The sequence below is a fragment of the Ambystoma mexicanum genome, chromosome 8, assembly GCF_040938575.1.
Source record: "Ambystoma mexicanum isolate Mex_15411 chromosome 8, UKY_AmexF1_1, whole genome shotgun sequence".
NCBI lineage: Eukaryota > Metazoa > Chordata > Amphibia > Caudata > Ambystomatidae > Ambystoma > Ambystoma mexicanum.
The window spans coordinates 1,689,733,138-1,689,747,938 of record NC_090929.1 but is presented as its reverse complement, the minus strand read 5'-3'; the positions used below and the strand labels follow the sequence as shown (position 1 = coordinate 1,689,747,938).

At 51.0% G+C, this 14,801-nt stretch overlaps 1 protein-coding gene across 1 annotated transcript in view; it reads right to left on the bottom strand.

The window, feature by feature from the left end:
• LOC138473460 (deleted in malignant brain tumors 1 protein-like) overlaps positions 1-11,485 on the bottom strand; it is a 199,114-nt gene extending 187,629 nt beyond the window's left edge. The window contains exon 1 of the mRNA XM_069612108.1: positions 11,390-11,485. Within this exon, the coding sequence (XP_069468209.1) occupies positions 11,390-11,465 (76 nt within the window). The 5' untranslated portion in view covers positions 11,466-11,485. The remainder of the gene's footprint in view (positions 1-11,389) is intronic.
• Between the last annotated feature and the right edge of the window lie 3,316 nt (positions 11,486-14,801).

The following is a 14,801-nucleotide window of genomic DNA, read 5'->3' as shown; positions in this document are numbered from 1 at the left end:
GAGCATGACACATGCCATGACCATCTTTGCAACCTTCTCATGGCGGTACAGGAGTGCCCCGCCAGACCTGCTGAGGCAGCGGAAACGAGTCTTCAGTAGGCCGAATGCCTGTTCAATGACTACACGGGTACGTGAGTGGGCATGGTTGTAGTCCTCCTCATGCTGGTCCCGTGGGTTCCGGACTGGTGTGAGGAGCCATCTCTTCAGTGGATACCCAGCATCACCTGTATGTGGACGATAAACGTATGATGTGGAATGCCATTGCTACGTACGCACCCCCCCCCCCTTCCTGCCAGGTCATTGCCGCATCACATACCCCACATCATCATGCATGAAATGAGACTCACCGAGTAGCCAGGATCTGTTCCCTGCGTGTCGCTCCATGTAGCGTGGAATAGTAGAGTTCCTCAAGACCATAGAATCATGGGTTGATCCAGGGAATCTGGCACAACAATGTGTAATGATCCTGTTGGAGTCACACACCATTTGTACATTCAGGGAATGAAATTGTTTTCGGTTGCGGTACTGGGCCTCCATGGCATGTGGGACGACCAATTCCACATGGGTGCAGTCGATGGCACCAATGCAACCCGGTATGCCGGCAAGTGCATGGAATCCCACTTTTGTGTTGGTAATGTCCTGCTCCGAGCGTGGTAGAGAGATGTAGTCGTCTGCGTGCTGCAGGAGGGCATCGAGCACTTGCAATAGTGTCCGTGAGAACAGTGGCTGAGAAATGCCATGCAACTGTCCGACTGTGTGCTGGTAGGTGCCTGTGGCCAGGAAGTGGAGTACAGACACCACCTTCAGTAGGGGTGGGATGGCGGTTGGGCTATCTATCATGCTGACAAGGTCAGCCTGTGTCATGTCCACAATGGCGGCTATGGTGTCCCGGTCCAAACGGTAGAGGGTGTGGATCTGCTCATCAGTGAGGTTGAACGGATGTGCTCGGAGGCGTGGGATTGCGGGCTGCCTGCGTGGTGGTAGTGGCTGTGCTGGCGGCCCTTGCTGGCCCTGCCTTGCCCTCCTCCTCCTCCTGCGTCTCCTCCGTGCGGCCGGTTGTAGTTGGTGTTCGTCTTCTTCTTGGAGTTGGAGTACTTGCAGTGCTATCAGGTCCCCCAGGGCCAACATCGCGAGTCCTGCCGGTAGCATTTCGGAGTGGGTGTGGTTGTGGGAGGAGACTGGGTGTGCAATTTATGTGTTTTCAGGCTGTATGGCCTCCACCTGTGGTGATTCATTCCACCTGTGCAAGCTGCTCTCCCCTTTGGCCGAGCACGTCCCGCACACAACGCTGCAATTCGAGGAATGGCATCTTGCTATTGCAATCATGTATTTGTACCCGATGGCCGTGTAACATTGGTTGATATGTACATTCGGCTATGGTCCCATTGTTTCACATACTATCTGTGCAGTCGCGAACAGACTTGTGAAGGGTCAGTGGAACGTAGTACTCGAGTAACGGTGGGCCCTCATGCATCACTGTACCGAGTTGCAACGACGGGCGGGGCGTCCCATTTGTGGGTGAAGGCAGTTGCCATTTCCACACACAGCCGCACTAGATGGATTAATTAGTGATTTCAAACGGCCACAGATGCCTTTTCGACGTGATGTTGCAAATGAGGAATTCGAAGGGCGGCGCTTTCGGTTTTCAGCTAGCGGCGAGGAGATGCCCACAGGTCTGACTGCAAATATAACGTTCTATTGTTCAATGTCCTTGAGACAGGGGCCATGGCGAGGATGCAATGATTGATATGAATAGTTTGGGATGCGCAATAGCGACGTGGGCGATGAGGCCGGACGTTCCCAAATACATGTTACTTCACAACACTGGAATTACGGGCTGGGGCACTGTGGATTTTGCAGGCTGCATAACGCACAGACTCAATGGATATTTCTAATGTTATGTGAGTAAATATTCAGGCGTTTTTATACCGGGATGAGGGAATGATGAATGGATGCATGGGCAGATGATTTGATACAGAGTTTGCCATGTACAGGGCTTCTTGGAATCTATCCGCCTCCCCTGCGCTATGTGATGCAGGGCTGCCATAGTGGGACCATCGTCTATCTGGCCTTGTTGAGCCCTCCCTGTCTCGACGCGCCCTCAGACACTTGTGTCCATGCACGTTACCAATCCCATCTGATGGATTCTGTTTTGACAGACGCATGCACAGGTACACTCGTTTGTGATGGTGTTTACACCTCGATATAGATGGTTATGAGTCGCAAGTGGTTTTGGGGTGGTGATGATCCTTTGGAGTGGGCTAGCATGCATATGGCTGTGGATTTAGTGTGATCATTGATGTGAGTTGTTCGAATGTAGTTCTGATGGCCATTCTGTTCTTTTTCTTTTCTTTTGGTTGACAGGTATCTCCTCCCCTTTTGCCACTGCCATCTGTATGCCACTCCTGCAGATGGCTTTTACTCCCGACACCTGCTGCTTCGTGTTAATCAGTGGAGCAGCATTACGATCTTATGGGACGATCGCCAATGGGCCACATGCCCTTACGCAGTACTAGTGGCTCGGAGCAACATTTCGGCCTTTCAGCTGGACTAGTGCCTCCCCATTGGGACAGCCCTGCGGTTCTGTGCGCTTCCATGTTGCCTTTTCGTACGTGAATGTGGCTCTGTGTACCATGATGGAACAGGGCGTCACACAAGTAGTGGCTGGTCATTTCTTGCGGATGCAGCCCACAATGGTGAAATGTGTTTTGGAGTTCATGGCCTAATGGCTGTATGGGCTTGGTGATTTTGTTGTGCATTAAATTTCTATTCTGATTTGGCCCGTGTAGCGTTCTTCTTTGCAAGTGATGTGGCATATTCCTATTTGGTGAGCGATGTATTGGGAGGAGATCTGCATTGGGTTCCAGCTTCGGAGTTTAGTTGCGTGGTACTGTACTGGGCGCGTTTGCCTACGAAGCCCAGTGAGGTTAGGGATGGGGGCTGCCAATATGACTGTTTGAGTGTTGTCATGCTCAGGGGCGGGGGATTGGGTTTTGTGTAACAGATGCCGGTCAGCCAGGTGGACTGGTGGAATGATGTGATTTTCGGAATATTGCTGGTCACAGGTGCCTGTGTTTGCGTGCGTTTCGGGGGGGGGGACTGTGGTCATGTCCATTGGAATGGCTTCTGTATTCGTGCCATCTGTGCCCTGCAGCTCCCATTGGCCCCTCTTGTGATTCTTTTGTTCGTTGGCATGCATGGGTGACTTGTACATTTCACTGGTTGCATTGTGACTTCATTGCACCTACGGGGAGTTGTACTTTGTGGGCAGGGAGCGGTGTACAGGCACTCAGTGGGGCCGTTTACGGTTGATTCGCGATGCCGTACTTCTCACCATGGCGGAATGGTACATTCCGCCATGCTTGATGGCGTTAGGTACATGTCCGCTAGGGTCGGAATTCGCGTACCCTTGCGCCATGGTGGTATTTACAGTTTGGCATGGCGCGCGCGCGCGTACTTGGTGCAGTTAGCGTTGGCGTTCACTACGGTGTCGCTAATGGCTTCGTACTTTGCGGTGACGGGTCATAGTCGCACCGAGCGCTATTCGATGGCGGTATTGCATTTCCGCCATCGTTTTCCGATTTCCGCCAGGGTCGTAATGAGGCCCAGTATCCCAGGCAACCCTGAGGCCTGACGCCTTACACAGAAACATGCACAGAAGATGCATACAGTAACCCAGGCAACCCTGAGACCTGACGCCTTACACAGAAACATGCAGAGAGGTTGCATACAGTAACCCAGGCAACCCTGAGACCTGACGCCTTACACAGAAACATGCACAGAAGATGCATACAGTATCCCAGGCAACCCTGAGACCTGACGCCTTACACAGAAACATGCACAGAGGTTGCATACAGTAACCCAGGCAACCCTGAGACCTGACGCCTTACACAGAAACATGCACAGAAGATGCATACAGTATCCCAGGCAACCCTGAGGCCTGACGCCTTACACAGAAACATGCACAGAGGTTGCATACAGTAACCCAGGCAACCCTGAGACCTGACGCCTTACACAGAAACATGCACAGAGGTTGCATACAGTAACCCAGGCAACCCTGAGACCTGACGCCTTACACAGAAACATGTACAGAAGATGCATACAGTATCCCAGGCAACCCTGAGGCCTGACGCCTTACACAGAAACATGCAAAGAGGTTGCATACAGTAACCCAGGCAACCCTGAGACCTGACGCCTTACACAGAAACATGTACAGAAGATGCATACAGTATCCCAGGCAACCCTGAGGCCTGACGCCTTACACAGAAACATGCACAGAGGTTGCATACAGTAACCCAGGCAACCCTGAGACCTGACGCCTTACACAGAAACATGCACAGGGGTTGCATACAGTATCCCAGGCGACCCTGAGACCTGACGCCTTACACAGAAACATGCACAGAAGATGCATACAGTATCCCAGGCAACCCTGAGACCTGACGCCTTACACAGAAACATGCACAGAAGATGCATACAGTATCCCAGGCAACCCTGAGGCCTGACGCCTTACACAGAAACATGCACAGAAGATGCATACAGTAACCCAGGCAACCCTGAGACCTGACGCCTTACACAGAAACATGCAGAGAGGTTGCATACAGTAACCCAGGCAACCCTGAGACCTGACGCCTTACACAGAAACATGCACAGAAGATGCATACAGTATCCCAGGCAACCCTGAGACCTGACGCCTTACACAGAAACATGCACAGAGGTTGCATACAGTAACCTAGGCAACCCTGAGACCTGACGCCTTACACAGAAACATGCACAGAAGATGCATACAGTATCCCAGGCAACCCTGAGGCCTGACGCCTTACACAGAAACATGCACAGAGGTTGCATACAGTAACCCAGGCAACCCTGAGACCTGACGCCTTACACAGAAACATGCACAGAGGTTGCATACAGTAACCCAGGCAACCCTGAGACCTGACGCCTTACACAGAAACATGTACAGAAGATGCATACAGTATCCCAGGCAACCCTGAGGCCTGACGCCTTACACAGAAACATGCAAAGAGGTTGCATACAGTAACCCAGGCAACCCTGAGACCTGACGCCTTACACAGAAACATGTACAGAAGATGCATACAGTATCCCAGGCAACCCTGAGGCCTGACGCCTTACACAGAAACATGCACAGAGGTTGCATACAGTAACCCAGGCAACCCTGAGACCTGACGCCTTACACAGAAACATGCACAGGGGTTGCATACAGTATCCCAGGCAACCCTGAGACCTGACGCCTTACACAGAAACATGCACAGAGGTTGCATACAGTATCCCAGGCAACCCTGAGACATGACACCTTACACAGAAACATGCACAGAAGATGCATACAGTATCCCAGGCAACCCTGAGACCTGACGCCTTACACAGAAACATGCACAGAAGATGCATACAGTATCCCAGGCAACCCTGAGGCCTGACGCCTTACACAGAAACATGCACAGAAGATGCATACAGTAACCCAGGCAACCCTGAGACCTGACGCCTTACACAGAAACATGCAGAGAGGTTGCATACAGTAACCCAGGCAACCCTGAGACCTGACGCCTTACACAGAAACATGCACAGAAGATGCATACAGTATCCCAGGCAACCCTGAGACCTGACGCCTTACACAGAAACATGCACAGAGGTTGCATACAGTAACCCAGGCAACCCTGAGACCTGACGCCTTACACAGAAACATGCACAGAAGATGCATACAGTATCCCAGGCAACCCTGAGGCCTGACGCCTTACACAGAAACATGCACAGAGGTTGCATACAGTAACCCAGGCAACCCTTAGACCTGACGCCTTACACAGAAACATGCACAGAGGTTGCATACAGTAACCCAGGCAACCCTGAGACCTGACGCCTTACACAGAAACATGTACAGAAGATGCATACAGTATCCCAGGCAACCCTGAGGCCTGACGCCTTACACAGAAACATGCACAGAGGTTGCATACAGTAACCCAGGCAACCCTGAGGCCTGACGCCTTACACAGAAACATGCACAGAGGTTGCATACAGTAACCCAGGCAACCCTGAGACCTGACGCCTTACACAGAAACATGTACAGAAGATGCATACAGTATCCCAGGCAACCCTGAGGCCTGACGCCTTACACAGAAACATGCACAGAGGTTGCATACAGTAACCCAGGCAACCCTGAGACGTGACGCCTTACACAGAAACATGCACAGAGGTTGCATACAGTATCCCAGGCAACCCTGAGACCTGACGCCTTACACAGAAACATGCACAGAGGTTGCATACAGTATCCCAGGCAACCCTGAGACATGACGCCTTACACAGAAACATGCACAGAAGATGCATACAGTATCCCAGGCAACCCTGAGACCTGATGCCTTACACAGAAACATGCACAGAAGATGCATACAGTATCCCAGGCAACCCTGAGGCCTGACGCCTTACACAGAAACATGCACAGAAGATGCATACAGTAACCCAGGCAACCCTGAGACCTGACGCCTTACACAGAAACATGCAGAGAGGTTGCATACAGTAACCCAGGCAACCCTGAGACCTGACGCCTTACACAGAAACATGTACAGAAGATGCATACAGTATCCCAGGCAACACTGAGACCTGACGCCTTACACAGAAACATGCACAGAAGATGCATACAGTATCCCAGGCAACCCTGAGACCTGACGCCTTACACAGAAACATGTACAGAAGATGCATACAGTATCCCAGGCAACCCTGAGGCCTGACGCCTTACACAGAAACATGCACAGAGGTTGCATACAGTAACCCAGGCAACCCTGAGACCTGACGCCTTACACAGAAACATGCACAGAGGTTGCATACAGAATCCCAGGCAACCCTGAGACCTGACGCCTTACACAGAAACATGCACAGAGGTTGCATACAGTAACCCAGGCAACCCTGAGACCTGACGCCTTACACAGAAACATGCACAGAGGTTGCATACAGTATCCCAGGCAACCCTGAGACATGACGCCTTACACAGAAACATGCACAGAGGTTGCATACAGTATCCCAGGCAACCCTGAGACCTGACGCCTTACACAGAAACATGCACAGAAGATGCATACAGAATCCCAGGCAACCATGAGACATGACGCCTTACACAGAAACATGCACAGAAGATGCATACAGTAACCCAGGCAACCCTGAGGCCTGACGCCTTACACAGAAACATGCACAGAAGATGCATACAGTAAACCAGGCAACCCTGAGACATGACGCCTTACACAGAAACATGCAGAGAGTTTGCATACAGTAACCAAGGCAACCCTGAGACCTGACGCCTTACACAGAAACATGCAGAGAGGTGGCATACAGTATCCCAGGCAACTCTGAGACCTGACGCCTTACACACAAACATGTACAGAAGATGCATAGAGTAACCCAGGCAACCCGGAGACCTGACGCCTTACACAGAAACATGCACAGAAGATGCATACAGTATCCCAGGCAACCCTGAGACCTGACGCCTTACACAGAAACATGCACAGAGGTTGCATACAGTAACCGAGGCAACCCTGAGACCTGACGCCTTACACAGAAACATGTACAGAAGATGCATACAGTATCCCAGGCAACCCTGAGACCTGACGCCTTACACAGAAACATTCACAGAAGATGCATACAGTATCCCAGGCAACCCTGAGACATGACGCCTTACACAGAAACATGCAGAGAGTTTGCATACAGTAACCAAGGCAACCCTGAGACCTGACGCCTTACACAGAAACATGCAGAGAGGTGGCATACAGTATCCCAGGCAACCCTGAGACCTGACGCCTTACACAGAAACATGCACAGAAGATTCATACAGTATCCCAGGCAACCCTGAGACCTGACGCCTTACACAGAAACATGTACAGAAGATGCATACAGTATCCCAGGCAACCCTGAGACCTGACGCCTTACACAGAAACATGCACAGAAGATGCATACAGTATCCCAGGCAACCCTGAGACCTGGCGCCTTACACAGAAACATGTACAGAAGATGCATACAGTATCCCAGGCAACCCTGAGGCCTGACGCCTTACACAGAAACATGAACAGAAGATGCATACAGTAACCCAGGCAACCCTGAGACCTGACGCCTTACACAGAAACATGCAGAGAGGTTGCATACAGTATCCCAGGCAACCCTGAGACCTGACGCCTCACACAGAAACATGCACAGAAGATGCATACAGTATCCCAGGCAACCCTGAGACATGACGCCTTACACAGAAACATGCACAGAAGATTCATACAGTATCCCAGGCAACCCTGAGACCTGACGCCTTACACAGAAACATGTACAGAAGATGCATACAGTATCCCAGGCAACCCTGAGACCTGACGCCTTACACAGAAACATGCACAGAAGATGCATACAGTAACCCAGGCAACCCTGAGGCCTGACGCCTTACACAAGCAAGGCATCACTAGACCTGGAACCTAACACAGAAACCCGAGCCGAGAGTAGGTAGCTTGAGTAGCAGGGGGCAAGTAGAGAGAAGATTCAGAAGCTGGAGGAAGCACAGGGTGGTCATGGAGTGGAAAGATTGGGAGTGGTGCTGGAGCAGTGGATGTGAGCAGAGGAGTAGTGAGGGATTGGGGAAAACAGTAAAGTGGGAGCTCACCTGTGTATAGACCACCAGTGGAAATGTGGTGAGGGAGCTGGTGTGCATGGTAGAGACTAAGGAGAGGTGGGAAAATAGCATAGAAGGGACATAAAGAGTGCAGGCAGCAGAGTCAAGCAATCTAAGGTGCATCCTGGTCTTAAGCTGAAAAGATCTCCGGAGTAATCTGCGGTTCGATGGCGAGGAGTGGAAGGAATTAAGGTGTGGGCAGGGTGGCGGTATTTAGAAGGGGAAATGAGCGACAGATTAAAGTCATTGAAAGCTGGCAGAGGAGAGGATGGCAGAGGAGGGGAGAGGGAATGGAGAGAGCGGCTGGAGATAACACAGGCTTGCGGCTATTGATTCTGCTTGGAATTTACGTTTATTGGTGGAACAAGTGGCAGAAGAGAGAAAGAAGGAGCAATTGTGACATGAAACTGGATAAGAGAGTGGTGGCAAGGGAGGGTAGTGAGGGTGGCAGCGGTGAGGCAGAGCGAGGGAAAGATAAGATCAATACAGTAGCCTGGAGTGTGAGTAGGAAGCTTTGGTACGGAGGCGAGGGAATGGTAAAACAGGAAATCCAACATGGCGGTCGCTGGAGATTTTAGAGAAGTTAAAGTCGCCCATGAGTTTGACTGGAGCATTTACTGGGATGGAGCCGAGTAGGAGGTCAGGGTCTGAGAAGGAGGAGTTGACTGAGCTTGGGGGGCGGGCATAGAGTAGAGCATTAGTGAGGGGAAGTGTGGGATCAGCTGAGACCTGGTAGATTAGAAAGACAGAGGGAGAAGGTCATTTGGGGGAGTTTGGTAGAAGGGGGAGGTCTGCTGATCAATTGGCTTCTCCTACACATCCTTTATTGGGCCTGGATAAGTGTAGTGTAGAGGGAAGGTAAAGTGGCAGTGTCATGGCATGATTCCCATGACTGCCATGGTGTGATTGTGGGAGCACGCGTAGCCAGGATTTGTTGCATGTTGGTCGTGCCTGTAGAACCCAAGCCTGGAGGTAGAAGGAGATGTGGGGGCTGAGGGAGCAGAGGGAGCCAGCAGGGGATAGATGAGGTTGGTGCTTCAAAGGTGATGGGCAGGGTGCCTCTTGTGTATGATGCATAGACTGGAGGTAAGATTAGATGAGGATGAGGAGGGGGGAGGAGTAATGGTGCAGGATCCCTGGGTGCACGCAGGAGACAGGTGGGACGGTAAGTCCGAGGGAGAGGGGCAGGCGTGAGGGAGTGTGCTGGCCAAGAACTCTGAGCAAAGCCTCTCCACTGGTTCTGAACGCGCACATCTGAAAATAAGCGATGGAGAATCAGCACGGCAAAGAGTCGCACATCCATGAAAGGTCCTCTCACATTGGAAGAGGAGTGCTGTCTGTGCCATAAGGTGATCTGAAGTCCAGTTCCAAGGGTTCAAGAAAAAGCCTCCAGCCCAGATAGGTTATCTGTGCTGTGCTGCCACCGCTGAGTTATATTGGCAGTCAGACAATAGTTGGAGATAAGAAAGTTGTTGGACAGGATGCTGAGATGTGCCGCGACTTTCCTTAACTAGGAAATTGCTAAGCATGGCAGGATAATGGCTCAAACCTCAGCTGTATGGTAATTGATAAGCCACCGGGTGCTGGGTCCGTGCGAGTATCCATAGGTTTGGTGGACAGAGTGATCTCACAAATGAGAAGCCCATGCAGCTGAAGTTATCAATAGATTCTGTGTGATCAATGAAGTTCTTGTTCTAGGTTCACACTGCCATTACAATTCAGGGTTCAGAGGTCAAACCATCGAAGGGTCTTTGTGAGGACATCATCTGGCGATCCTTGTGATCAATCCTTTTCAGCAGTCAGGATGGGGACTTTATATCCTAGGATCAGGGGAGATTCCTAGGGTTATAGCTTCTCCTCTGCGTTGTATCTTCCATCTGGCGTCCACTCTGCAACCGGTTGTCTTCACGTCCTGAAGGGCGGTTGTATGGGTGGTTCAGCGGTTGGGATTGCCTCGGGGGCTCTGATTGGGTATCCAATTGATCGTGGTATGATGAACAGCCCGGCTATTCTAGCCAACCCTACAGCGTGATCCACTTACGCAGAAGTAGGGCTTCACCAAAAGCATGCACGCAAGCTTGCAGGATGAAGGGCGCTTTGCAAGGGGAGATGGGGTTGTGGGTGCTAGGTGCGCCCAAAAGACGAAAAAGAACCACTTTTCACAGGTCAGATTCTGGGACAACCACCCAAAAATGCAGTTCACAGTAGTGATTTTGTCAAATTTAAATGTAGTGTGTGCCTTAGGTCCAGTGTTCCCAGAGACTGCCTTTCTGTCTCTTGGCAGTCGGATGCTTCTAGTGCCACATCTTCCCAAGGCAACATTTAAACATGTTAATAGTATCTTAAAGCTTGTCTTCAGATGCTATTATCTATAATTTAGATATGGTGCAATGTGTTTTTAACAATGAATTTTCACCACTGTTTTTTTAAAAGTTATGTTTTGCCGGAACATGCATGGGTAGAGCACCGCCTCCCTCTTCCAATCCACTCCCTGCCTTGTCCCTAGCCCATATTGTCTCCCCAAATACCCCGTGCATTTTGTGGCAGCATTCCAGCAAAGAAAGCAGTTAAGCAGCCTACGAGGAATGTTCATCTGCATGAAGACTGGACACCTGCTTAGAGACTCCACAGGGCTGGGAAAATAAAGAGAACTCAGGGGGAGTTCTCCAAGTTCACCACTCTAAACCAATAAGGGCCTGATTTACAAACATGTTTTCAATGGGACTTTCTTGCCTAAGCGCCGCACATTACCTGCGCCGCCCGGCCGCCACACACCGCACAGTACGAGCAGCAGCACCAGGAGGTTGTCCATTGAGGCGCCCATCATCGTGGTCCCTACGGAGGGAGGCGTGCTGTCCCCTGCCTGGGCGCGCGTGCGTATTTATACAGTAGGTGTCAGGCATGGAGAGACGCCATCAGTCGCTAGCAGGAAGTAGCTGAGATTTATTTCAGTGTGGCACTCTGCCCTGCTTCTCAAGGCCTGCGTCTTATCTTCCTGCTTTAATGGTTGTTTTATTGCGTGGATCCATGCCAGTGACACAGGACTTCTAGGTGTGAGATGCAGGGCTGCAAGGCAGGGAGGGGCTGTCTGTCCTGGGCATGAATGTCCCAGCTGAAAACAGGCCCTGGAGGAAGGAAGCTGCACATGCGTGTGTGAGGGAAAGTCATGCGTGCACATCCACGTGACTTCTCCGCAGCAGCACCCGAGCCTTGCTTTTATCTGCCATTTCACCAAAATCATCACCCCCTAATCAGGGCCAGGTGTAGTGACTTCTGTCCTGGGCTGCTGTCTGATAACTCGTATCAGGTGCCATGATCCAGAAAGAACCAGCCGGCAATAATGATCAGTTTATCAGTCGCTGACAACCCAACATTGCATAATAGTCCCGGCGGAAGCTTGTGTGATGTTTGCCAGTGTACACAGAGCACACAGTGTGGGGCTTTAGGGCTGGGGCAGCACAGGTGTGGTGGGCAGTCTGAAAGTAGCCCTGGACAGGGGCTGGGGCAGCACAGGTGTGGTGGGCAGTTTGAGAGTAGCCATTGATTGAAGCTGGGTCAGCACAGGTGTGGTGGGCAGTCCGAGAGTAGCCCTGGACAGAGGTTGGGGCAACACAGATGTTGACGGCAGTTTGAGAGTAGTCATGGACAGGGGCTGGGGCAGCCTAGGTGTGTTGGACAGTTCTAAAGTAGGCCTGAACAGGGTCTGGGGACGCACAGTTGTAGTGGCCAGTCCTACACTAACCCTGGTCAAGGTAAGGGACAGCACAGGTGCAGTGGACAGTTTGAGAGTAGGCCTGAACAGGGGCTGGGGCAGCACATGTAGGGTGGCCAGTCCTACAGTAGCCCTGAACAGGGTCTGTTAGAGCACAGATGTGCTGGCCAGTCCTACAGTAACCCTGGGCAGGGGCTGGGACAGCACAGGTGTGGTGGGAAGTCAGAGAGTAGCCCTGGTCTGGGGCAGCACAGGTGTGGTGGACAATCCTACAGTAGCCCTGGGAAAGGGGTAGGGAAACACAGATGTAGTTGGCAATCTGAGAGTTGCCCTGGGCAGTGGCTGGGGCAGTACAGGTGTGGTGGACAGTCCTAAAGTAACCGTGGACAGGGGTTGGGGCAGCACAGGTGTGGTGGGCAGTCATAAAGTAACCCTGGACAGGGGTTGGGGCAGCACAGGTGTGGGGTGGGCAGTCCGAGAGCAGCCCAGGACAGGGGCCTAGGAAGTATCCGTGTGGTGGTCAGTCCGAGAGTAGGCCTGGACAGGGGATGGGGCATTACAGATGTGGTGGACAGTCCTACAGTAGCCCTGGGCAGGGGCACGGGCAGCACAAGATGTGGTGGGCAGTGTTAGGCAGAATGACATGCAGTACCCTTGGGGAACACTACATGCAATTAAGACTACAAGTGACAGTACAATTTCACCTTTGGTACAAGCCTGTACTACACAGTAAAGTGGTGGCAGTGGCTGAGCAGCCAGACTTATCTCAAGAGTTGAGTGAGTAGTAGAACAAGTTACACAAAGGACCAACAAATACAGTGATTTAAACAAACACTTACTCAAGGTTTCTTGGTAAAAGAATATACATTTATTTACATAGTCAGTTTAAAAACATTACACTAGCAAGAGCAGCTCAATATCATATACTAATACACTACAAATACACGACCAATAAGTTACTGAACAAGTTCAGCTCCCCTGAAGTGGGGGCAAAATGGCACTTCAGATACTTTAAAAAGGGGTAAAAAGACAAGGTTATAAGAATCAGTAGCACAAATACTTGCATAGGCATGGCAAAGGGTTTCAGTGAACTACAACCAGCAATTCAGTTCATAGGCCTAGGCCAAAGTCAATGGTTCAGAGTCTTTGTATAGGATAGCACAGTTATGGTAGTAAACGGTTAAGTTCTTGCCACAGAGTTTAGAAGAATTTGGCTAGGTGAAAAGTTAGACAAATGTTTAGGGAAGGACAAGCCTTCGAAGTCGGGAAAGTTTCAAAAACTTTCGCAGTGGCAAAAAAGATTTCCAGACCGCGTTTGCACAATACCTTTAAAGTGAAGAAGAGCTGTAGCTGAGGCAGTTGTTCCTGGTAGTTCGAGCAGATCTCGATGTTCCTGAGCTTCAGTCGTGGAGACAAGAAGGAGTATGCCGGGAGGTTCCTACACTGCCCAGGGATGAGGCCACAAGCTTGGCAAATCGTCGGTTTAAGGTGTGAGTGCCTTAAAGTCCGTGATCTGGTTTCCTTCCCCCTGGCTATCCGGTTTTCAACAGCACTCTGTAGAAAATTCGACCAGGATGGGGACTGTGTCCAGGTGTCTTGCGAGTTGGTTGTTCCCACCAAACTCAAGGGAAGAAGTTAACCTTGAAGGGCTTCTCTGTCGATGGAGTTTCAGGTAATTCAGACCTGCAGTAGGGCTTCACCGGTCGTCAAGGAGTTGCAGCAGTCTTCTTCCTTCAGCTCGTCTTCCATTCTTTCGTTCCAGTAATCGACTCTACTTTCCCAGAGACCTGCTTTTGAACAGTTTTCCCCCATTCATTCCAGCCTGGCTGTCACTCACACAGCAGGGTGGCTGTCCTTGCCGGACAGCCAACCTGCCAATCACGCCAGAGTGCATTCAGGTCTCCTAGGAGACTGAGCACAGGGAGTTTTGGGCCCCTCCCTCACATCCTGTCCATCCCAGACACTTTGGCACCAGAGGAGGGCTTCAGCACTGAAGCCCGCCAAAGGCCAACGCACGAAGGGACCAAACCTGGTTTGGCGCGCAGAGACAAACACAAGAAGGACCTTTCCTGAATGAAATGGCGAAAAAGTTGACCGGAGTCTGTTTTACAGATAGGTCTGGGGCGCCATATTGGAAAACATGGCTGACCCGATTTTTAGCTACCGTTGTTCGCGGTCTGGAAAAATCATGGTAGTTTGATCTAAACCACTGCCACCAGCCATTTAAAGTAGTAAAGGGTAACATTTAACTGTAACATGAGTGTTTTGACTCAGGGGAAACTAGGCAACCCCTCCAGCACTCTATAGGAAGATAGTGTGTGCTGGGTCAGTAAATTTAAAGAGACTATTAAAGTCAATTTAACTTTACATGCTCTGGGAGACAGTAGTCAGTCCCAGAGAAGATATTTAAACCTTGGGGAGTCTGAAGGCACCCCTGTGCCACTGCACTAA